This window comes from Alternaria postmessia (assembly GCF_024291825.1).
Source record: "Alternaria postmessia strain BMP 2775 chromosome Unknown scaffold_150, whole genome shotgun sequence".
Taxonomy (NCBI): domain Eukaryota; kingdom Fungi; phylum Ascomycota; class Dothideomycetes; order Pleosporales; family Pleosporaceae; genus Alternaria; species Alternaria postmessia.
The window spans coordinates 11,909-33,877 of NW_026260223.1; the positions used below are offsets into that span (position 1 = coordinate 11,909).

Sequence of the window (21,969 nt, forward strand, 5' to 3'; positions counted from 1 at the left end):
TGTGACCATGTACGACCTGCAAGCGAAAGTCTGCTAAAGACCTCGTCCCTCACTTTGACCTACCTCTGTGTGTTGCTTTTTGGACCGACTTTCTTCCACGGCACTCCACCTCCGAAACGGAGAATTGATACGAAAAGCACTTCAACATGCCCACCTGGCTCGTTCACGGTTTTCGATGGCCGCGCGCACAGATTCGCATTCACATTATTCTGCAGAACCTCGACGACGCCGCTCCAGAATGGCTCATGGCCCCTGCTACTACGGCCTGTATGATGCAAAACTTCAAGGAGCAATGGCCAGAACAGATGGCCCAGCTGCCTGATCTACGCTTCATCGAGCAATACGATCCCGAAGATCTCACCGTCAAGGATCAGCCGTACGCATATGTGTGCGATATTGTGCACGAGATCAAGCTGGGCGTGGACGTGGAAGAGATGAGGGGAGCTGGGCTGGGAGATGACCAGTGGGCAGCCATTGCAGAATTGAGGGACAAGGTTGCACCGGGAGAAAAATTAGGTTGGTTCGTAGTGGTCAACGGAGATATCGAGAGGTGGGCGCCGCCGCTGGAGGAAGACGACGATATAACCCCAGACGCCAGCGCCGTCAGTGCATCAAGTCACAGGAGTAGCATGGCACAATCCGACACCGCACGCACCAAAGAACCGGAGCGACCGTCCTCGAGCAGGAGTTTCAAGAAGTGGTTCGGAGGGAAATTGAGGAAAACGAAGAGGTACGATTGATGACAATATGGATCCAGTATATGCTAACTTGATGAAGCGGAAGGAATTTGAGAGGTGATACCACGCCAGAAGAGCCAGTTCCTCCATTGCCACCAATCTCACCCCGATACGCTCTTCAATCTTCGCACGGGAAGGCATCTGCGCAGAAGTAAGGGCGAAACGAACAGGGATGAGATCAAGTACACACATATATATATATATATGGCCCCAGTGAAGTCAGCCGCAACATGTCAGCTATCGAATAGGTCTTTCAGGTAGTCAAGCATCCGCAGCAAGATAACATACGTGAAGATGTGGACAGCCATTGCCTGCATGAATTCATGTGCCCGTCGCAAACTCACCTTTTGGGTTAGCGCATTTCATACCTCGTTGCACGTGACACGCGATTGCCTAGCTCAAATTATTATCCAAGTCGCGACTGCCCTATCACGCCGCCTCGGCATCAACACCACCCACCTCGCTACCGTATTTCACCGCCAACTCTTCCATCGCGACCGCGATCCAAGTCCGCATACATCCAGCGAAGATACTGGCGCATCGCGTTTAGGTTAATTGTTCCGAAAGCCTGCGCAGCTTGCGGCGCGCTCCAGCCCGAGGCTACGACCAATACCTTTCCTCGACGACCCCGGAACTACCGCCAAGATGAGTCGACGCGACTTTCTCTCCATGCCTGCGCCCGAGAACTATGTGGCTGGTCTCGGTAGAGGAGCTACGGGCTTTACAACCCGAAGCGATCTGGGTCCCGCCCGTGAGGGTCCATCCGAGGAGCAGATGAAAGAGATGCTAGCAAAGCGCGCAGCTTCGCTAGGTCAGGCAGCCCCCTCGGCCTATGGTGTCACTGAAAAGAAAGAGGAAGAGAGGGACGAAGAGGAGGACCGGTTTCAAGATCCCGATAATGAAGTTGGCCTTTTCTCAAGCGGCATGAACTACGACAAGGACGATGACGAGGCAGACCGCATATACCAAGAAGTTGACGAGAAGATGGACAAGCGCCGTAGAGCAAGAAGGTTAGTCCCCCTGTTTTCCTTTACCTTATGCCCCTCCCCTCTATCTTTGTTATCGAAGTATTCATCGTGTTTTTTTCCACGAACAGATACCGATTGTGTCCGCCCTAGGGAAGCTCGCGAGCAATTAGAACGAGACGAGTACGAACGAAACAACCCCAAGATCCAGCTCCAGTTTGCCGATCTGAAACGAGCCCTCGGCGGCGTCTCTGAGGAAGAATGGGCAGCGCTGCCTGAGGTTGGAGATATGACCGGCAAAGCGAAGCGCGCTCGTGAAGCTCGACTAGCGAATTCGAGGTCATACGCCGTTCCGGATAGTGTTTTGGCCGCAGCATCCAAGAGTGGCGAGCTTGATACCACGATATCGTCAGGCGACGCAGACGGCATGACAACGAACCTTGCCAGTATCGGAGCTGCGCAGCTGTCTGCCTTGACGGTACGACTGGACTCAGCAGCAAGTGCGCCTGGCACGCAAACCACAACAACTTCTGGTACCTCGACGTCCGTGGACCCGAAGGGATACATGACTGCGTTGAGCAAAAAGGAAGCTATGGGTGAGGAAGTTCCAGTTGAGGACATCAACCGCGCGCGTGTGCTGTTAGAATCGGCCGTCAAAACTAACGTCCACAACGGCCCCGGATACGTTGCGCTAGCACGACTTGAAGAAGTTGCTGGAAAGATTCACACGGCCAAAAAGGTTATTGCACGTGGATGCGAACTATGTCCTCGGTCTGTAGTCGTCTGGGAGGAAGCGATCAGGCTGAATCGTGACAACATCCACAATGCGAAGATCATTGCCGCCAATGGTATCAAGCAGAACACCAAGGCGGTAAAATTATGGCAAGCTGCCATCGATCTGGAACAAACACCAGCGTCTAGGAAAAAGGTTACACGTCAAGCTCTAGACCACAACCCCCAGAGTGTGGAGTTGTGGAAGACCCTAATCAACGACACGGAAGAGCTAGACGCCGTCCGCTTACTGTTCGCCAAAGCTACAGAAACTGTTCCTCTCTCAGAGGAGTTGTGGATCTCATTCGCCAGAGTTTCAAAACCAGAAGACGCGCAGCAGATCCTCAACAAGGCTCGCAAAGCCATCCCCACCAGTTGGGCGATTTGGATTCATGCTTGCAGATTACAAGAAGAGCTGGGCAAAGTTGACATGTTGGACATGATCATGACTAGAGCAGTCAAGTCCCTGATCAAGGAGAACGCTATGATCAAACGTGAAGAGTGGATCACTCAAGCTGAGATTTGCGAGGAGCAAGGCGACACTGGCACAGCTGCTGCGATCATCAAGGCGACAGTGGGCTGGGGTCTTGACGAAGATGACGAGCGTCGGGACGTTTGGCTAGAAGATGCCAGGAGCGTATTGAACAGAAACAAGCCGGAAACAGCTAGGGCAATCCTCGGATTCGCCGTCGCCGTCTTCCCGTATAGTACAACAGTCTGGCACGCGTCCACTGACCTCGAAAAGCATCACGGTACAACCGACACCCTACTAAGTGTCCTGGAGCGTGCCGTGAACGCCTGTCCAAACTCGGAGTCCTTGTGGCTTCAATACGCTCGAGAAATGTGGCAATCAGGGAACCCTGAAGGTGCTCGCCAGGTTCTAGGAAGAAGTTTCGAGGCTCTGCCAGGCAACGAAATGCTGTACACTCGCGCTGTTGATTTCGAAGTTGACGCTGGCAACTACGAGCAGGCCCGTAGCTTCCTCCAGGTAGCACGTGAATCAGCTGCCACCGATCGCATCTACATGAAGTCGGCCGTGCTAGAACGACAACTGGAAAACTATGAGACAGCGATCGACATTTGTAACCAGGGTCTGCAGAACTGGCCCGGCAGTTGGAAGTTACATGCTATCAAAGGCCAAGTCTACGAGCAGCTTTCAAAGCTGCCAGAAGCTCACGAGGCATTCAACATCGGTACACGCGCGGCACCGAAAGCTCCAGTCCTGTACATTCTTCTTTCACGACTCCAGGTGAAGCAAGGAGCAGTTGTAAAGGCTAGGTCCACCCTGGACCGTGGTCGACAGCAGAACCCTAAGAGCGAAGAGATCCTTCTAGAGCAAGTCCGTCTCGAGCGCCGCCAGAATAACACGAACGCCGCCCAACAGCTGATGGCCGGCGCTCTACAACAATGTCCCAACTCAGGGCTCTTATGGGCAGAGAAGATCATGCACCTCGAGGGCCGCACACAACGTAAGCCGCGCGCACTCGAAGCTATCAAGAAAGTGGAAAAGGACCCTCTACTATTCGTCGTCGTCGCACGGATCTTCTGGTCGGAGCGACGTCTCGACAAGGCCGCGACGTGGTTCGTCAAGGCTGTCACCCTTGACAGCGATTACGGTGATGCTTGGGTGTGGTACTACAAGTTCCTCGAACAGCATGGCACTGAGGAGAAGAAGGAGGATACGCTTTCAAAGGCTGCCATGGCTGAGCCCAAGCATGGTGAAATATGGCAGTCTGTCGCCAAGGATCCTAAGAATGCGAGGAAGAGTGTAGAGGAGATTTTGAAGATTGCTGCGGCAAAAGCGGAGTAGAGTGCTGCTGTAAATCGGTGTCTGTGTTGATAAGGTCGAAGCATAATCGAAACATTTTCCGGCCTTAGTAGCGGGTCTTGCTCACAGCTGCGGTCTTACACGGATTGATGCTAGTTTGGCATATTCGAGGATGATAAGTTCCTGACTCTGGCGTTTACTAACTTTATCCAAGTAAGTTGTGTTTTCTAGTTCTGAGCCGTGAACCGCTTTTGGGATCTCCAGATTTAAGAGAAATTCCCCACCATCATAGCTTTCCAACACAGCCTGCAGACCGACCTCAAAAACTGTAAGGTAGGATTGTCAATGGGCTGCAAGTTATTGCCGTCGCTACTCACTGGCTCAATTTCATCCGCCTGACCTGCACACGGCATAACCACGTATAAAACTCAGTACGTCTCTATTCATGTATACACAACGCACGAATATCCGCGTTGATTACTATTACTGTGGTCATTTGAAGCCGCCAAGCTGATTATCATGGCAGAGAATCTGTTTGTCCAATGTGAATGTTCACTTGTGGAGTGGCAGGCCATAACACGGCTTACATTACCACCCATTAGCCCCAAGATCGAATGACGAAGTGAACATGCTGCCGTCCTCGAAAGCAATGACACGATCCATGTCTATAAAATCCTGATCAAGCATGGGGTCGGTGTTGAACTCCGGACTCAGCAGGGATAAGTCCAGGTCGTCCAATGGCAGAGTCACCCCAACATTTGGCCATGTGCGAAAAAATTGCGACGGCTCACTGGTACCACGACGATCATCGATATCCTTGGTATAGTCCATGATGTTAAGTCGAAAGTTTTCATCTTCTGCGCAGCGCTCATGTAATCTCCTTAGCCGACGGTGATACTGGCTGAACAGGTTCTCCTCGCAATGTAATCGACCGGAAAAGGCGATCCATCGCCTTGACATTTCCTCAAGGCTGTGCAAGATGGACCAGAACTCGGGGGCCAGGTTGTTCTCACGTGTGTACCGCCAATGAGCTAAAAGTACCCTGGCAGCAACGAACAGGCAGAAAGCATACTGGCATCCAACCGGTGATGTAGGCGACGACTTTGTGAGGTATTTCTCTGTAATGGTTGCAATCTCAGTACCAGCAGTGTAGCAAGCCTCTGCGCTGCAAGTGCTAGGTAATCGGTTTCGAAAGCCCCAGTGTGGAGGTGGATAAGCGATGAGCTGATGAAGCAGTATCATCGAAGCGTTATGTGTGACATGAGCTGTAGTTAAATTCGGGTCCTAACAGATGTTACTTGATGTCTGTAATGCATCAATTGTTCGAATGCTTACCATCAAGGGAACCTGTCTTGTTAAGTTAGGATTGGCCTTCCATTTCTGAGGTAGCAGCATCTTCCAATGCACCAAGCGAAGATCTAGCTCTTTAAATCGAGTGAGCCAAGAGCTGATCTCGCCTTGGTTTCGAACATTGACTTTTTGTTGGAGAAAATAGCTCACTACGCGACTCATAGACTCGGTTGCTTCGATGTTGTACGCAAAAGCACCGACCGTGGACATATCTGCCGCTCCGTTTTGACCCATGTCGATTGATGGTGTCCCTCTCATCTGGCCATGGGCTGCGGTCTCAGTGGCGGATGACTCATCGATCAGAGATATAGGCTGTGAGATGAAGCCGATCGGGTTGCCGATGCGACCTTTTGACTTGTCCCAAATGCCGAAGTAAGGCGTCAAGACAGCATTCTGCTTGCGCCACAGGTGACCGTCACAGGGCAGTCTCCGAAAGACATCATCAGAGGTTAAACTCGTACTCCAGCCCATAGTTACCGAGCAGAATCGATCAAGGAGGAAAACATTCCAGAAGACTCTCCGCCGTTCTTCCTCTTCTGTCCAATCGTCGGTATTCTCTAGGCATGCGTATGCTTGGCAAAAAGGGTGAAGCTCACTATCCTCTTGCTCCTGTGCCAAGCCCATGTATTCAACGGTACGCGTCATTGATCCGATGATGGCCCAGGCTTTTGATGCTTGTCCGTTCCCAATATCATCGAAAGCCAGTATAGTCAGCGCTTGGAGGCTCTCAAGTGATAGAGTCTCCATAGCTGTGCAGACAACCCACCTGCGCGCTTGTTCAACGTGACCTCCTCGTGAGCCAGGTACGAATTTGGAAGCGGCTAGGATCATAGCTTGGATGACTACTGAGAGCTTTCTACGCTGCGGCTCTATGCTGAAGCGTTGAAGAAATCTAGCCTGATGAATCATCGGGATCCAAGGATGAACATGGGAAAAGTATGCTGCAACGGTAGCTTCCAGCATTTCAGCCTGGGGTAGAGGAGGCACTTCATCTGAGTCCAACGTATGGAGATTAATATTGTCTTTGTCTGCTAGACGTCTCCTTTTATTGCTCTCCTCGTTTGTTGCCGGCGTGGCAACTCCTCCATTCGATAAGCCATCAGTCAGCTTGGGCAGTTCCTTGGCCAACAGAGCCAAGATGCTGTAAGCTGCCGACTTGCTTGAACTCTGACGTGTATGTCCAGTTTCATGTGGTGAGCCGTGGTTGCACTGTTCAAGACGAGATTCTTGCGCGTTGAAGCGCTGTTCTAACTCGTCAATCCTTCTATGCAGATTGTCAATAGCTCCTGACTTTAAGCCCGGCTTGATACGTTTCGACTCGTATTCGCATTCTTCTCCTGCTGGATATTAGCGGATGGAACCGAACTGCGTAACCATGTGATACTTTACCTGTCTTCCTACAGTGTAGGCAACTGGGTCTGTCTCTCGAACAGCGCAGTTTCGCTTTCCGGCACGAATTGCAAGCGAGGCCATACGGCGTGCCAGAAGCTTGCTTCAGCTCACAATCAGGCTGCTCATTTGACCTGTCCTTGAAAGTTTCATCTGACATGGCATGCGTTTACTGAGAGCTAGGACTAACTATACCCTTATGTAAATGATCCATCCGAACACCGGTCGAGATGCCCCGAACGACCGAGAGGGCAGCCAGGTTCTCCGCATTGGCGCGACCCAATCAGTATATAGTCTAGTGCCTCGAGATATACAGTGACACTAATGATTAACCGAGCTAGTAACGATCAGACGTTCTCCACTCGTTGAAATGATCCTAGTCTTCTACACCAGAGATGTCTTGATCAAGACATGACAATGCACATTTGCCTGTTTGCGCTTGCCGAAGATTCACCTGGCTTATACTAGGCCCGTTCGTAACAACCTATTACCAAATTCCACCAGATAGTAGTCTCCATAAACTAGGCCATGATTGGCGTAACGCTTACGCGCATTCGCATTGTTGTTTGCAGTTCCAAACTTCAACATCCCATCGTAACGACGTTCTGGCGATGTCTCCTCCGCACGAATCTGATGATATGAGCCATTGACAAGCCGAGCCTTCTCTGGTGCTAGCGCAAAGCTGAGTGTGTCTTGAACTATGCGCAACGCTGTGTTCCGAAATCTCAGTGACAACTGAGTCTGCCCGATACCCGCTAATGCTTGCGATAGCAATAGCATTCCGTTGGCGGCGATGGTGCCTGCAGAAGAGTCGCGCAACGGTTCATCCTCGTTCTCGATTGGTGCATCAAAGTCCCACAAAGGCACGTAGCGCGCACAAGACACACAGACAGGTGATGTCTTTAGACGATACAAGAAATATTCTGCGAGTCCACAGGCTGCCTCCAGGAACCTATGGTCTCTTGTCCACATGTACGTCTCCGCGTATCCGAGTATACCCCATGCCTGGCCACGACTCCACGTCGAATCGTGCTCGTATCCTTGTGCCGTTATTCGTTGCTTCAATTCGCCTGTTCTTGGATCAATGTTTGCGACGTGGCAAGTCGAATACCATTGACCTCTGTAGGCATCTTTTGATGCGGATAGCATTGGCTCGGGCCGCAGATGGCTGTGCAAGAGTGTGGCAGCGTGTGTAGTGGCAATTTCCGCAAGTTTGGAGTCTTGCGCATGATGTGCCGCATAATACAGCAGATCGAGATTACACATGCTGTCGATGATAACGATCATATTCTCATCTTGGTCGATGATCTCTATGTTCTTCTTCTTCAGCAAGTCCCAGCTTCTAATGGCACCAGCTGTAGGAACATATCGCGTCGCCAGACTATGCGCAGCCTTGACGATAGAATCCAGACTCTGCTGATTTCCGAACAGTTCCCAGTCAGTGCGGAGTGCTGGCATGACAATGAAACCGATATCATGGGTATCGGTTCGCTCGTCCATACCTCGAATCGGCTCGGCCCAGGTGCGACATAAGATAGTGAGTTGATTTCGAAGATGTTTCAGATCAACCGAACTAGAGAGATGCATACGCTGAGGGTATTTAATGAGCCTCTCCAACATGCTGTACATGGTCCCGGGGAAGAAGCCGCAAGTCCAAAAGTCAGCTTCGCGTAAGCTATAGCTACCATCGTGGTTGTCCTGCTGTGGGACAATCTCTGGAAATGCGGTAGGAAGGGAGGACATAGCAGCCTGTGCGGTTCGAAGGACTTTGGCCATGATGTTTTCAGTGAACAGCTCCGGTACGAGATCGGCTATCGCAGTGTTTGAGGTGAAGTGATGGGTTGCGCAGTCCAGGTTCCCGCTTTCTGATGGCGGTACACTGCTGCTTGGTGTCGTCGTGTCATGCTCAGATGAGTCTTCCTCAACGCTGCTTCCTGAGGACCCTACGCTCGCTGCTGGGATAGCTTCCTCCGTGAGAGCGAAGCCGAGATTGTCGGAAACATCGTGTTGAGTTCTTTCTTGTACTGGCTTGAGTATCAAGAGGTCGTCTTCTGGCTTCACATCTTCCGCTAGTTTGGAAGGCGCTTGCGATGAATCGTCTTGTGGTTCGACGAGGTTCGTCACGAGTGGATCCATGTGATCGGTTTAACGTAGCGTGATATCTTCGTTGCTGGCACTCCAAAGTCAGGGAGGATGCTGAATTCTCGCAATAGGGATGGCGTTTGCTACGCGCGGTCGTCTGTAACGTGAGAGAATCGAATCGAAGCTAGAACGATCACCCCATGAAAGGGATGCGGCTACTATGTACATAGCCATGGCGAATTTCAGGTGATGTGGTTTCGGGGTATGGAAACGCGAACTGCCAATGCTCCGAGACGTGTGTCTTGTGTGAGATGGGACGAATCTAATGTTCGCGATAGCCCGAAGCCCGCTGCCAAGGGTCCGAAACGACGCCAGCAACAGCCCCACACGCTCGTGATTGGGTTTCCACCAACTGTGTACTGCAGCCCTTACCCCATGGGAAAGCGCCACAACCCGCGGGGTATGCAGCAGCAAGGAACTCTGACCGACACGACTGGCAAAGGATAGGAAACCAGAATGGCAAAGACTTGGTTTTCGCTCAGTGTTCATGGCAGAGCTCATGATACTTAAACTCGGGTGGAGAATACTTTGTTGTGAAGAAACTCCAACGAAGCAGCACTTCCAGCGCCTGCATTATACCACCGCACCAAAGTTCTTTCTTGACGACCGCGCACGACAATGCCGCCTTCTCAAGATGAGATCAAGGTCATGACGCCCGACGGCGAACGCAACGTCGTCATGGTCAATGGCAAAGAGATTGTCGTAAGCTCCGCCACCGAGAAGCCTAACCGCTCTTTCTGGGTTGCTTGGATGTACATCTTCGATGTGAGTTTTGCAGGCGCACATGGTTATGGCATTCGCTCATAGTGTACAGTGGTATCCGAGTCATTACTCTCCCGAAGAAAAACGATTAGTACGAAAGCTCGACTGCGTCTTGCTTACTTTGTGTTGCCTTTGCTTCTACATAAAGTGGCTGGATCAGAACGCACTCAATACCGCGTATTGGTCTGGCATGCGGGAAGAGTTGGCGATAAAGGGCAACGAATATTCGCTCTTCGGGACTTTGTAAGTATGGCTAAAAAGCCTTGCCATGAAACAATGTCTCATATCATCCAGCTACAACATCGGTTACATGATCTTCGAAATACCGAGCATGATGATCATCTCACGTCCAAAGCTGGCTCGCTATTACGTTCCGACCATGGAATGCGCCTGGTCTATCCTGACTTTCACGCAGTCCCACTTGAGCAGCGTACCGCAGATCTACGGGCTTCGCTTCCTTCTCGGTGTCCTAGAAACGCCTGCTTCGACTGGCTCGATCTATCTTCTCACTTCCTGGTACCGCGCTGATGAGGTGTTCAAGCGCGCCGGTGTCTGGTATGTTTCGAGCAATGCTGGCGCTATGTTTAGCGGCTATCTACAAGCCGCTGCCCACAAGAACCTCGACGGAGTCCATGGGATGTCGGGATGGCGCTGGTAAGTATTGGCTGTACGAAATGCATGTGAGACATACACTGACTTCGTGTGTTCACAACTGCAGGTTGTTCATTATCGATGGATCCATCTCTTTGCCTATTGGTCTCGCTGGCTTCTTCCTATACCCTGGACTTCCCACTAGTCCAAAGGTTTGGTGGCTGACAGAAGACGAGAGAAAGCTCGCCGTTGCACGCATGCAAAGCCAGGGTACGAAGCAGAGCGGCAAGATTGGCAAACGTATGCTTAAACGCGTATTCACTCACTGGCACTTCTACGTCGCGGTCTTGACATACGTTTTCTTCCAATGTACGAGCTACGTTGGTGGTCAGATGCAAGCTTGGCTCAAGAAGGAAGCCGATCTCAACGGTACCTACACCATCGAAGAGATCAACCTCATCCCCACCGGAGTTCAGGGCCTGGCCATCGTCTGTGGCATTTCCATCACTAGCTTGGTGATGATATATCCGATGTGGATCGTTTTTTCAGTCGTTACAGCAATCTTGCTTTTCGCAAATGTGTGCTTGCGAGTGTGGTACATCCCACTTGGCCTTCATTGTGAGTAACATCATTTCCAAGGTGTACGAAGACCCAGCTAACATCCCTGCAGTTACTTGCTATTACCTGCTTGGCCTGACATCTTGCGTCACCCCCATCCTGTTTCCGTGGGTAAACATGATAATGAAGGATGACAACGAAGCACGAAGTTTCACCACTGGTGCAATGATGACCATCGGTTGGGCCTTCTTCTCCTTCTATCCAATTACAGTATTTCCTATCCTGGAAGCGCCGCAGTGGACTAAGGGCTATACTGTCAACATCGTCTTCATCATTTGCTACTGGATTCTCTTTATGGTTGGACAATACCTCTGGCGCCGCGAGGAGAAGACTAAGAAGTTTGACATCAACAGGCAAGAGGACGAAGATGTTCTTAACAAACCAGAAGCAGTGCACATCGAGGTTGCAGATGACAAGACTATGAAGGAAGGTAGACCTTGAGTTCCGGAGAATACCAGCATTCACAAGATTATGAATATCTGAATCGTCGGAATGATCATGTTTGTCTCGGGGTTAAGAACTCGGTTGATACAGTTTCAACGGCTTGGCGATCTCGGGCTATCTTCGCGATATGTCTGTCCGAAGTGAGGAGCTGCTAGATGATAAAGCACCTCGACGCCTCTTAGAAGGAAATTATGAGATATTTGTTCCTGTGATCATTACATCCCCTCAACCTGACCCTGCACAGTCATTGCGACAATATGCCGCCCCTTCCTGGGTTCTCTGATAATCAATTTCGCACGAGAGACGACTTCATACGTGCAGCTTCAGCACTCATCAGCCCTTTAGGCCAATACAGATCACCCGGTCACGCACGAATAAGAGTTGCGACATGCACAGGTGCCGGATTCAGCGAGACGGCAGCTCAGCTTGAGGGCTTCGCGCGACCGCTTTGGGCTGTTGCCATCTTACTCCAGCTCAAGCAACAAAGCAACCAGAGCACAAGCGCTCCATTGAAAGGTGCATTAGAACCCTGGGTGGTTGGCATCCGGGCTGGAACCGACCCGCAGAGTCCAGAATACTGGGGCGATCTGTCCGACTTTGACCAGCGCATGGTGGAGATGGAGTCTATTGCTTTTGCCCTGCTTGCAAATCCCACTGTGTTCTCTTTCGACAGTGAACCAACTACCCAAGCCAATCTCATTGCATGGCTTCGGCAGATCAATGAGCATAAGATGCCTGAAACAAACTGGCTGTGGTTTCGCGTATTGGTCAACATCGCGCTAGTCAAGACGCTTCATGTACCATTGGATGAGGTGAAAGCGCACATCGACAAGAGCTTGGAGAAACTAGACACATTCGATATCGGCGAGGGGTGGTCTTCGGATGGTCTCTGGTCCGAACAAAGAAAACAAGCCGATTACTACAGTGGGAGCTTTGCGATACAGTTTGCGCAACTTCTCTACATTCGTTTTGCCCCCAAATACGATTTAGCTCGTACTTCCAAGTACATAGAGCAAGCGCGTGAGTTTGGGAAGGAGTATTGGAGGTACTTCGACCCCCAAGGTGCAGCAATCCCGTTCGGGCGAAGTCTAACGTATCGCTTCGCGTTCGCCGCCTTCTGGGCAGCTGTCGCATTCGCTGGCGTTGAGCTACCAGCTCCAATTAAGGAGATGGGATCGGTGAAGGGCCTGTTGCTCAGGCACTTACGGTGGTGGGCGAAACAGCCACACATTTTCAACACTGATGGGACGCCTAATATTGGATTTGCGTACCCGAACATGTACCTTGCTGAGGATTACAACTCGCCGCAATCAGTGTATTGGTGCCTGAAAAGCTTCTTGGTTCTCGGCCTGGATGACACGAATGCATTTTGGCAGGCAGAGGAACTTGGTCATCCAAGGACTAGGAAAGACATCATGCGACTCGACAATAAAGTTGGAGACATCAAAGTTCTCTGGCCTCCACGCCAAATACTGTGCAACACTCGAGAGCACACATTCTTGCTTTCTTCGGAGCAGTCAACCACCAAAAGGTTCAAGGCTCGCGAAGCCAAGTATGGTAAGCTTGCTTACTCTTCTGCTTTTGGCTTTAGCGTACCATGCGGTCCGTCACTAGAGCAGATAGCACCAGATTCGACGTTACTAGTCTCACTTGGGCTCGAGGAAGACGACTGGAAGGTAAGGTGGAGCCCTTACGATGTCGAAACTGGAGAGGTGTACATGAAGGAGTGCGGCGAGACGGTACCGATCTTGATGAGTCGCTGGAAGCCATGGAAAAGGCTTAATGTGGTCATTGAAACGCTTCTAGTGCCGCCCATGCGAAGATGGCCTGGGTGGAGTGTGAGGGTGCACCACGTGAAGTGCACGACGCCTCTCTCGGCGAGAGAAAGGCTACAGATCGTGGAAGGTGGCTTCGCAGCAAGTGCGCAGGCGGCAGATAGTGTTTCTATCTTCGAAGAGCCATGTGCGTCCTTTCCTACTGGAGCCGATCACAAGGAAAAGAACTTCGGGTGGTGGAGTGACCGAGATAGCGCTTTCATACTCTCAGAGTCTGGCGCAAGCGGTGTTATCAATTTGACGGGTCCTAGCTTGCGCGACGCATCAGCGAACGTGCTCGTTTCGAGCAGGGCGATTGTTATTCGTGCAGACCCTAACACGTAAGTCTTGCTTCTCTTTCAGCTGGATCACAGGTCGTAGGGAGGCCTCCGCGCCGCGGATGCATAAAGTCGTACTGCGGTAGCTGACTCCAGACCCGCACAGGAATCTCATCGCGCAACGCACCCTAATACCAGTCGCGCAACATGAGATGAGGGCAAAAGGAGAACGCATTCAGTTTGATTTTATCACTGGTGTATTCGCGATTGACGCGTCGGCGAATGTAAGCGCGCAAGATGTGTGGCGGATGTGGCAAGATCGACCCTCTGGTGAGGTTCTCCAATCGTGCGAACGGAAGTGGAAAGACTATAGAGGCGCCCGATAGAACTACGTAGATAGTAGTCGTGGCTTGACAAATGTGCATGTAAGTGACGTTTACATCCAGACAGAAAGAGTTCAAGTTGAGAGATCAATCGCCCAGGGACATGTCCTTGATCATGTAAGCGCATCCAGACAACGAACTATACACAGAGACGCGGTAGCAAAAACCTTCAAGGATCACTACCTCAACTTAACAGATAAACTGGGGTACCAAGTCTATGTAAGCAAAGTTCGATCGCCAAGTACAGCCAAGTCGCCATCGAGACGATATGTTTATAGTGGAGACAAGTCCGGAAGCTGTCTGATCCGCCGTCACACAAATATAGCCGTCTCCGAAACTTCGAATCTGCCTGAATTCTTCCACGTGATACGTCGACGCCAAAGTGTCCGACTTTTTTCGTCCGGGATCGACCACAACATTGTTGCCGGAACTAGAGATACCCAAGATCGTTTCTGCATAAAGACTGCGTAGTGAGCTTTCTAATGTCGGAACTCACCACAATCTCTTGCAGCAGGTAGGACAGTGAGGATCCATATTTCAATGTCAGACAACATCATGTCAAAGCAAGTTGCCATCGCTGGTGGTTCTGGCAGTAAGTCTACATATATGTTTGCTTAGAGATGCTTTGCTAATTGGTACAGATGTGGCTCAAGAGGTGATAGATGCAATTTTGTCCCGGGGTAGCTACAAAGTTGTAGTTCTGAGTCGAAGAGTTGGTAAATCTCCTCTATCTGGCCGCCAGGGTATTGATTATGATAGGATGCTGTAAACAGTGAGACGACACACGTTGAATGGAGAAAGGTCAACTATCACAGCCATGCTTCACTCGTAACATCCCTTGATGGAATCGATACCTTGCTGTCTTTTGTAGCAACCGCTGACATGGAGGCGGCCTTCGAGCTGCAAAAAGTGCTGATCCACGCAGCTATCGAAGCGGGCGTACGAAGATTCGCCCCATCTGAATGGTCGTCGTGAGTTTTGCTTTACGTCAAGCCGAGATCCCACAGTATCGAAATACTAACATAACATCGCGAAGGCGCTCGGAAAGTGGCATTGCTCACTACGCATACAAGGATGAAACGCGCAAGTACCTCGAAGCAATAAACAAAGAGAAAGATGTAAGCAGCTAAAACCGGTATTTGTGACGTAAGTCAAGCTGACGATATAGCAAATCGAATATTGCCTCTTTCAGCCCGGCTTCTTCACCGAATACTTCGCAGTACCGAATGCAACGGCCAGTCACCTTCAGAGCTTCAAGATGTTTGCCGACTTTGAGTATCGCCGCGCCATCATAATGGAGGGATCGGAGGGATCTCCACTCACACTCACGACGGTCGGAGATATGGCTAAGGTCGTGGCTCTTGCACTGGATTACAGCGGCAGGTGGCCCACAACTGGAGGTATCCGGGGAACCCAAACAACTATCTCCGGATTTTTGAGCCTTGCCGAAGGGATTCGAGGTAAATTGCTACTAAGTTTGTTGTTGGTAATGCTAAAAGAAGTTCAGGTCCATTCCAGATCGAACGACTGGTCCCAGAAGACGTGAATAAGGGGGAGCTGAAGGCGTCATGGTATCCCATTATTGAACATAAAGCTCTTCCAGATGAGTACAGGGAGCTGTTCTCGAAGAATGTAACGATGGAATATGTCAAATCTCTGGCCGCTGGTGGTTGGTCTACCAGCGATGAATGGAATAGATTGCTGCCTGATTACAAGTTCATCTCGGCAGAGGAATATTTGAGCAAAGTTTGGAAAGCCACTTGAAGTCATATACATATAGTTTGCTTCTATAAACAATGATTTGGGTGTTTAAAACGTGACTGGGACTAGCTCTAAAACTCTGTAGGAATTACAATCCTGAGACACCATCAAGATGTCTTCTGATACCACACCTACTGTCTTCATCGTCTATGGTACCAGTCCGCAAGGCTTTGCTGTCATCACAGGCCTCTTTCCTAATATCACTGCAAGGTCCTCGCAAGCGGTGTTGCTTCCGCTCGCGCAAAAGAACTTGCTACTCTCCTCATCGTCTCTTGCATATGGGCACATCCACAGATAAGAGTATGCTGCGGGTTAACTATTCCGGATGTTGTGATGCTTGCGATTACATCGATACCTTGAATAGTGACGAGAAAGCGGAAAGGCAATGAGCTGTGCGCTAATGTGAGCTCGCTTCAGAGAGTGGGCTGGGCATCAAGAGGTGACGCATGATATACCCTTGCGAAAAGCACACTAAGCAATAGGCATTTTCCTCACTGTCAGAACCAGCTTACTTCGTTGAAGGATTTGTGGTACAGCACCATATACAAAAGATCATGGAAATATGCTTAAAACACAGCATGCGCTCGGTATTGACTAGATATTGTCTATGAACCAGTCATACGCGGCCGTCTACTCGCGATCTTCTTCAACGGAATTATAAACCCTGATTAGGTTGGAATCCATGATTCTGTCTCGACTCCGGCGCCTCCAGTGGTCCGTCCAGAGCCTTCACCTCCCACGAATCAACACCATACTCCTTATCCAAGCCACCCATGAACTTCTTCGCCGCGTCACCTACCAGGCACGCCCTCTCAATACTCTGCATACCACCAATCTTGGACTCCGGGATCCGCAAGCTGCCTTTCACCCACTCGTAGCTCACGCCATCCGCGCTCTTGTTCTGTTCGCGCTTGAAGCCCTTGAGTGGTACGGGCTGATACTCGTTGCCTAGCTGCTGCATTCTGTACCATACAGTGGGATGGACCTCCTCTTCCGTTTTTCCTGTTGCGCCTTGAGGAGGGTTCTCGTCGCGGTATTCGCCTGGTGTGCGGTACTTTGAGCCAGCTTTCTTCATATTACCTTCGAAGCTGTCGACGATGGGTCCCGTTCCCCAGCCTTGCAACGCGTCTGCCGCGAGCACCTTGGATCGCGTCTTGTTGCCGTCGTTCCAAGGGTCAGTTCTGTCTTTTGCGAGCATGTTGTCGATTCTCTTGACGAGCCAATTGTTCTTGTACTTGGCGTGATCGCCGAGGAGACTCTCGATGATGGGTTGCAAGAGGAAGAGGCGATCCTGGTTCAAGAGGGTTACGGCGTTCGGTTCGAAAGCGAGATGCTCTTTGAGTTGCTCTAACATCCAAGCGAGCGTGATAGTAGAGATTTCTGTTTGGCACTTAGTGAGTCACTTCATTCAATAGAAACTACTTAGTTTGACTCACGCTCAAAGTCGCCTAGTTTGTCTTTGAAGACATCATCACTTCCTCCACCAATATTGATGTGGACGCCAGGGAACCAGACTTGCTTGAGTTCTGAATTGCTGCCTTTGAGCTCTTCGTGCATTTCAGCGTCAACAAGGTTTTCCCAGGCTTTCTGAATCTCGGCTTCAGGAGTATCGTCCGTGTCGCGAAGCTGGGTCAATTTCTCTTTCAGCTCAGACAGTGGCTTATGAGCTTTTGCTGTGCCGTCACTTGCATAGAGATTCCACATGGTGGTATCGAAGGGTTTCCTGTGCTCATCCAGGGCCATTGCATGGTACGCGTGTTTGATGTCTGTAGACCAGAATCAACACACTAAATCTCCGCAAGTCAAGGTATAGATAGAACTCACAAGGGCTGAGCGCGACATTTCGGAAGCCAAATTCCTCGGCAGGAATCTTTTGAGCCAGGAAGTTGATGGTGTACCTGAACCAGCCTTCTACATCCGGGACACCGAGGGATCCGACGGTATCGAAGACACCAACGGCTTCAACCCACCGAGTTGACTCTGGTGCTGCACCATGAGGTCGTTTCTTCCATTGATATGGAGATTGTCTAAATCCTTCAGGAAGGTCTTTCTGAGCTGCATCGAAGAGGCGCACGCCGTTGACCCACTCGCGCCATGCTTTTGACTTCCTGAACATGTTGCTGTCCTTGTAGTGCTGATAGGTACGGTACAGTTCCGGAAAGTCCCTACATCCAATAGTAAGTCGGTGATTATTCTGTTTTAGGAACAATCATGACGGGACAGAGTAAAAAGCTAAATGAGCAATGAACGTACTGCATATCTCTCGGCTTGACAATGCCAATGTCTGTGACTAACCCAGCAACAGCACGCGCCGTATAGGCGCCACGCGAGAATCCGAAGCAGAAAATCTGATCACCGGGATTGTAATTCAATACAATGAAGTTGTACGCCTCAATGACATTGCCCACGAAACCAGAGCCGGTCATGCCTTCTCGGGCGGCCTCAATGGAGCTAGCACCCGTACCAATGCCGGCATCGTAGTAAACAAGCTGCTGCCATTGCTCGCCCTTCGCATCCTTGCCAACCTTAAGGAGGTATCGTGCGATCCGGGTTATGTTTGACGGAACATTGTCAACGTTAGTAACGGACGATTGCCATGTGCCATCGCAGCAAATGACGATGCGTTTTGGAGCAGGTTTCAAGGTCGTGTCTTGGAAGCCGCTCGGCCTGAAATCTTGATCGAAATTCATTCTGTAAACAAGCTCTAAGTGAGAGATGTCAAAATCAACGGATTTCTTCCCCGACTTATTACTTATACTGCTGAGAGCTGCATTCACCTAGGCCCTTCGCTCGCTTCATGTGGAATGGGAATCTGTGGCGCTCGTAAGAAGTACAGTAGCATCTTCTCACCGCTTTAATGCTAGCCAATTAGCGACACCTCTATCGAAGGCCAGACCATTTGAACTGTTCAGCCAGCCAAGCGAAGGCAATGGGCAGCGGTAGTAGACTCGTGGAGATAGGCTAATGCATTGCTTTTCAGCTGAACTTTGATGCGCCCTGCGCAAAACGATTCTAGACGGGCCGCCGATCTGCGGCTGCAGTGCGGCAGTGCCCGTGCACTACTGGGCGGGTGCGCGTCACGAGCTAGTCCGCGTACTAAGCCGCGTTTGCAAGTAAAAAGCAATATATCTGAACTACATATGCAAGTGTATAAGACAAGAAAAACAAAACTTAATCTACAATATATATAGAGAAAAGATAACTTAATATAAAAAAAAGGGTTTTATCTTATCTATTTAAAGTAATTTTAGATATTTTTACTAAACTCTAGTATTAGAGAGCTTTAGCTTTATAAAGAATATTTCTAGTCTATATAATATTAGTTATTAAAACTATAGAAAATAGCTGCTTTCTTTATATATTATATAAATATATATATAGCGCTTTATATAAGTATCTAAGAGCTTATTATTTAATAAGAATACTAGTAAGCTACTATATCTCTAGAGCTATAGCTATGTTAAGCACTTAAATTAATACTTATAATTTTTATTTATTCACTGTCTAAAAGCTTCTACCTTTGTAGGTATACTACTATTCTACTATATTCTTATAATATTAGCTGTTTTAAGTACTCTACTCTTTACTTATAATCTATATTAACTAAAAGATTATACTTATAGTTTATATATAAATACAAAGTTTGTTATTTATATTAACAAACACTTAAGAGAAACCTATATTTAAGCTCGAAGATATTGTTTTTACTTTACTATAGTATTATAATACAATATATAATACTATAATTATAATAATATACAACTTAGTACTTATTAGTTTTACTAATATACTTGTAATAAGACGTAGGTACAACGCTACTAAAAAGTACTATATTATCTTATACTACTAACTTAGTAGTTTAGATATTACTTATACTAGTATACAACTCTACAGATTTTATATTATACTATTAGCTTTTTTAAGAAAGCTATATAATAAAAACTTAGTAGCTAACTTTATATTAGCTTATACTATAGGATATAAGTAGAAAATAGAGTTGATTATAGTTTTAGGATTTAGAAACAAGCTAAATAGTTGTAATGCTTTTACTAAGTATAACTATACCTATATAGTAGAAGTGTTTAAGTAGTATTTAGTAGTATTTTTTAACTTAAGATATAAAACTTTTCTAAACTCTAATATTATTATATTATTATTACTATACTTCTAGAAGTATAAAATAAAAGTCTTTTTAAAATCTATTTATAATATCTTTTTAGTTACTAGAACTTTTTACTTTTAAAGGTATACTACTATTTTATTATAATTACATAATCTTAGCTATATTAAGTACTTAACTTTATATATAAAATCTCCAATATAAAAAAGCTCTAAAGTAGGTTTTTTTCTCTTAAGTAAGATATAGTAATAGTAATTTAAACTTAAGCTCTAGATTATAAAAAGTAAAGAGCTTAAATATTTTTTAATTTATAATTATTTATAAAAGCTACTTAGTAAAGACTATAGAGATAAAAACCTCTTGTAAATAGAATTAAGAACAAAGTAACTTAAAAGCTACGTTTAGGTAGTTTATAATAAGTTAAAAAAAAAGCTTATTAAAAGATAACGTTATTATATAATTACTACTAGATTGTTAATAATACAAATAAGCTAGTAATAAGATATAAGTATGATACTATTAACTTATACTTTATTATTTTATACTAGAAACGTATTTTTAAGAGTTTACTTAGCCTTACTATGAAAAGCTAAATATATACTTATTTAGAAACGTTTTAATTATAACTAAAGCTATAAAACTCTAGCGCTTTACGTTTATATATAAAAAAGAATATTTCTTAATACTTATAATATAATTAAATAAACTAATTACAACTTATAATTTATATTATAAAGGAATATTAGTAGATATAGTTATTAGTAAGCAACTAAAGTTCTAAATTATATTATTCTTATTTTAGAAAGATATTGAAATATAGACTTAAAACTTCTTATCTTAACTTTTCTACTATAATATATTCTCTTGAATATATAGTAAATTATTAGATATAATAGAACTATAATAATTAAGCACCTAGTATTTAGGAACTTAGTAATAACTATAACTATAACTATAACTAAAATTCTCTATGTATTAGAAGCTGCTAATACATATAGTAAGTATTTAGCTATAATTAGTATAGACTACTATAAAGTTATAAAAGTAATAGTTTTAGTATTACGTATACTCTCTTAGTCTATTATATAAGTTTAGGAATAGAATATTTACTAGAAAGCTTTTTAATAACTGTTAGTTCTTTTATAATTATATTCTTATTAGTAATATTATATTAATAGCTAGTTGGGATGTACGTATAATAGCTAAGTTTTTAGATCTTTAATAGAATATATAAGTATTGTAGTTATATAATAAATACTTAGCTTAGATCTTATAAAATCTTACTTACTACTAAGTTATATTAAAGAGATAAACTATAGTAACATTTAAAGAGATAAAGCTTAAAGACTCTATAGAATATAAGTTAATAAGTAGACTTTAGAAATCTATATAACCTAGTTTTCTTTAAAGAGTATTTTTACTAAATATAACTTTACTATATATAATTATATTTATAATTACACTTACCTCTTATAATAAAAGTAGGCTACTATCTATATAACTACTAGCGTGACTACTTATATAACCTACTATTATCTTTAGAAACTTTTATGAAGATAGAATTTATAAGCTAGTACTAGAGCTTTATTTAATCTTTACTTACTTAGGAGTATAAAATAAGCTTTAGATCTATCTTAATTATATACCAAATTTATAAAAAGACTTAATATAAGTTATAGCTATTAGTATTATAGTTTAAAGAACAGATTAGTTATTACTATAGCTTATACCTAAAAACTGTAATTTATTAGTAAGTAAGATATAAAAACGTATTTCTTTTAAGGAAATATATCCTAATTTAATATGATACAACTAAAAGCTAGAACTATTAACGTATACTAATAGAAGCTAGTATAGTTTATTAATACCTATACAGCTAAAGGAGCAAGTAAATAGTTTTAGTCTGTTTATAAATCGAAAAATTAGACTAAGTATTTCTCTAATTACTTATTTATAAAGCTACTTTACTATTATAGCTTCTATTTATTTTTCATCTTAAAGAAAATGATAAGAATAGCTAACTAGTTACGTATATATATACTAATCAAAATATCCTTAGAGATAGTATAGATAGGT

General features: G+C 46.4%; 6 protein-coding genes across 6 annotated transcripts; 4 read left to right on the plus strand and 2 right to left on the minus strand.

Moving 5' to 3' along the window:
* Window positions 1-146: 146 nt before the first annotated feature.
* On the plus strand, window positions 147-4,283 carry J4E82_010899 (uncharacterized protein; the record flags this gene model as incomplete). Its single annotated transcript, XM_051737109.1, has 4 exons — window positions 147-730; window positions 778-888; window positions 1,331-1,747; window positions 1,856-4,283. The coding sequence occupies 4 exons, from the start codon at window positions 147-149 to the stop codon at window positions 4,281-4,283; spliced, it is 3,540 nt and encodes a 1,179-aa protein (XP_051583132.1).
* Window positions 4,284-4,829: 546 nt separating this feature from the next.
* On the minus strand, window positions 4,830-9,116 carry J4E82_010900 (uncharacterized protein; the record flags this gene model as incomplete). The annotated part of the gene is made up of 3 exons (XM_051737110.1): window positions 4,830-5,525; window positions 5,577-6,931; window positions 7,529-9,116. 3 exons carry the CDS (start codon window positions 9,114-9,116, stop codon window positions 4,830-4,832), a joined length of 3,639 nt encoding a protein of 1,212 aa, XP_051583133.1.
* Window positions 9,117-9,740: 624 nt separating this feature from the next.
* Window positions 9,741-11,534, plus strand: J4E82_010901 (uncharacterized protein; the record flags this gene model as incomplete). The annotated part of the gene is made up of 5 exons (XM_051737111.1): window positions 9,741-9,887; window positions 9,937-10,127; window positions 10,179-10,538; window positions 10,603-10,963; window positions 11,223-11,534. The coding sequence occupies 5 exons, from the start codon at window positions 9,741-9,743 to the stop codon at window positions 11,532-11,534; spliced, it is 1,371 nt and encodes a 456-aa protein (XP_051583134.1).
* A 260-nt stretch (window positions 11,535-11,794) lies between these two features.
* On the plus strand, window positions 11,795-13,696 carry J4E82_010902 (uncharacterized protein; the record flags this gene model as incomplete). Its single annotated transcript, XM_051737112.1, has 1 exon — window positions 11,795-13,696. One exon carries the CDS (start codon window positions 11,795-11,797, stop codon window positions 13,694-13,696), a length of 1,902 nt encoding a protein of 633 aa, XP_051583135.1.
* An 856-nt stretch (window positions 13,697-14,552) lies between these two features.
* Window positions 14,553-15,776, plus strand: J4E82_010903 (uncharacterized protein; the record flags this gene model as incomplete). The annotated part of the gene is made up of 6 exons (XM_051737113.1): window positions 14,553-14,604; window positions 14,654-14,724; window positions 14,772-14,983; window positions 15,049-15,130; window positions 15,181-15,472; window positions 15,520-15,776. The coding sequence occupies 6 exons, from the start codon at window positions 14,553-14,555 to the stop codon at window positions 15,774-15,776; spliced, it is 966 nt and encodes a 321-aa protein (XP_051583136.1).
* A 652-nt stretch (window positions 15,777-16,428) lies between these two features.
* Window positions 16,429-18,463, minus strand: J4E82_010904 (uncharacterized protein; the record flags this gene model as incomplete). The annotated part of the gene is made up of 4 exons (XM_051737114.1): window positions 16,429-17,153; window positions 17,210-17,539; window positions 17,598-17,938; window positions 18,027-18,463. The coding sequence occupies 4 exons, from the start codon at window positions 18,461-18,463 to the stop codon at window positions 16,429-16,431; spliced, it is 1,833 nt and encodes a 610-aa protein (XP_051583137.1).
* Window positions 18,464-21,969: the final 3,506 nt, after the last annotated feature.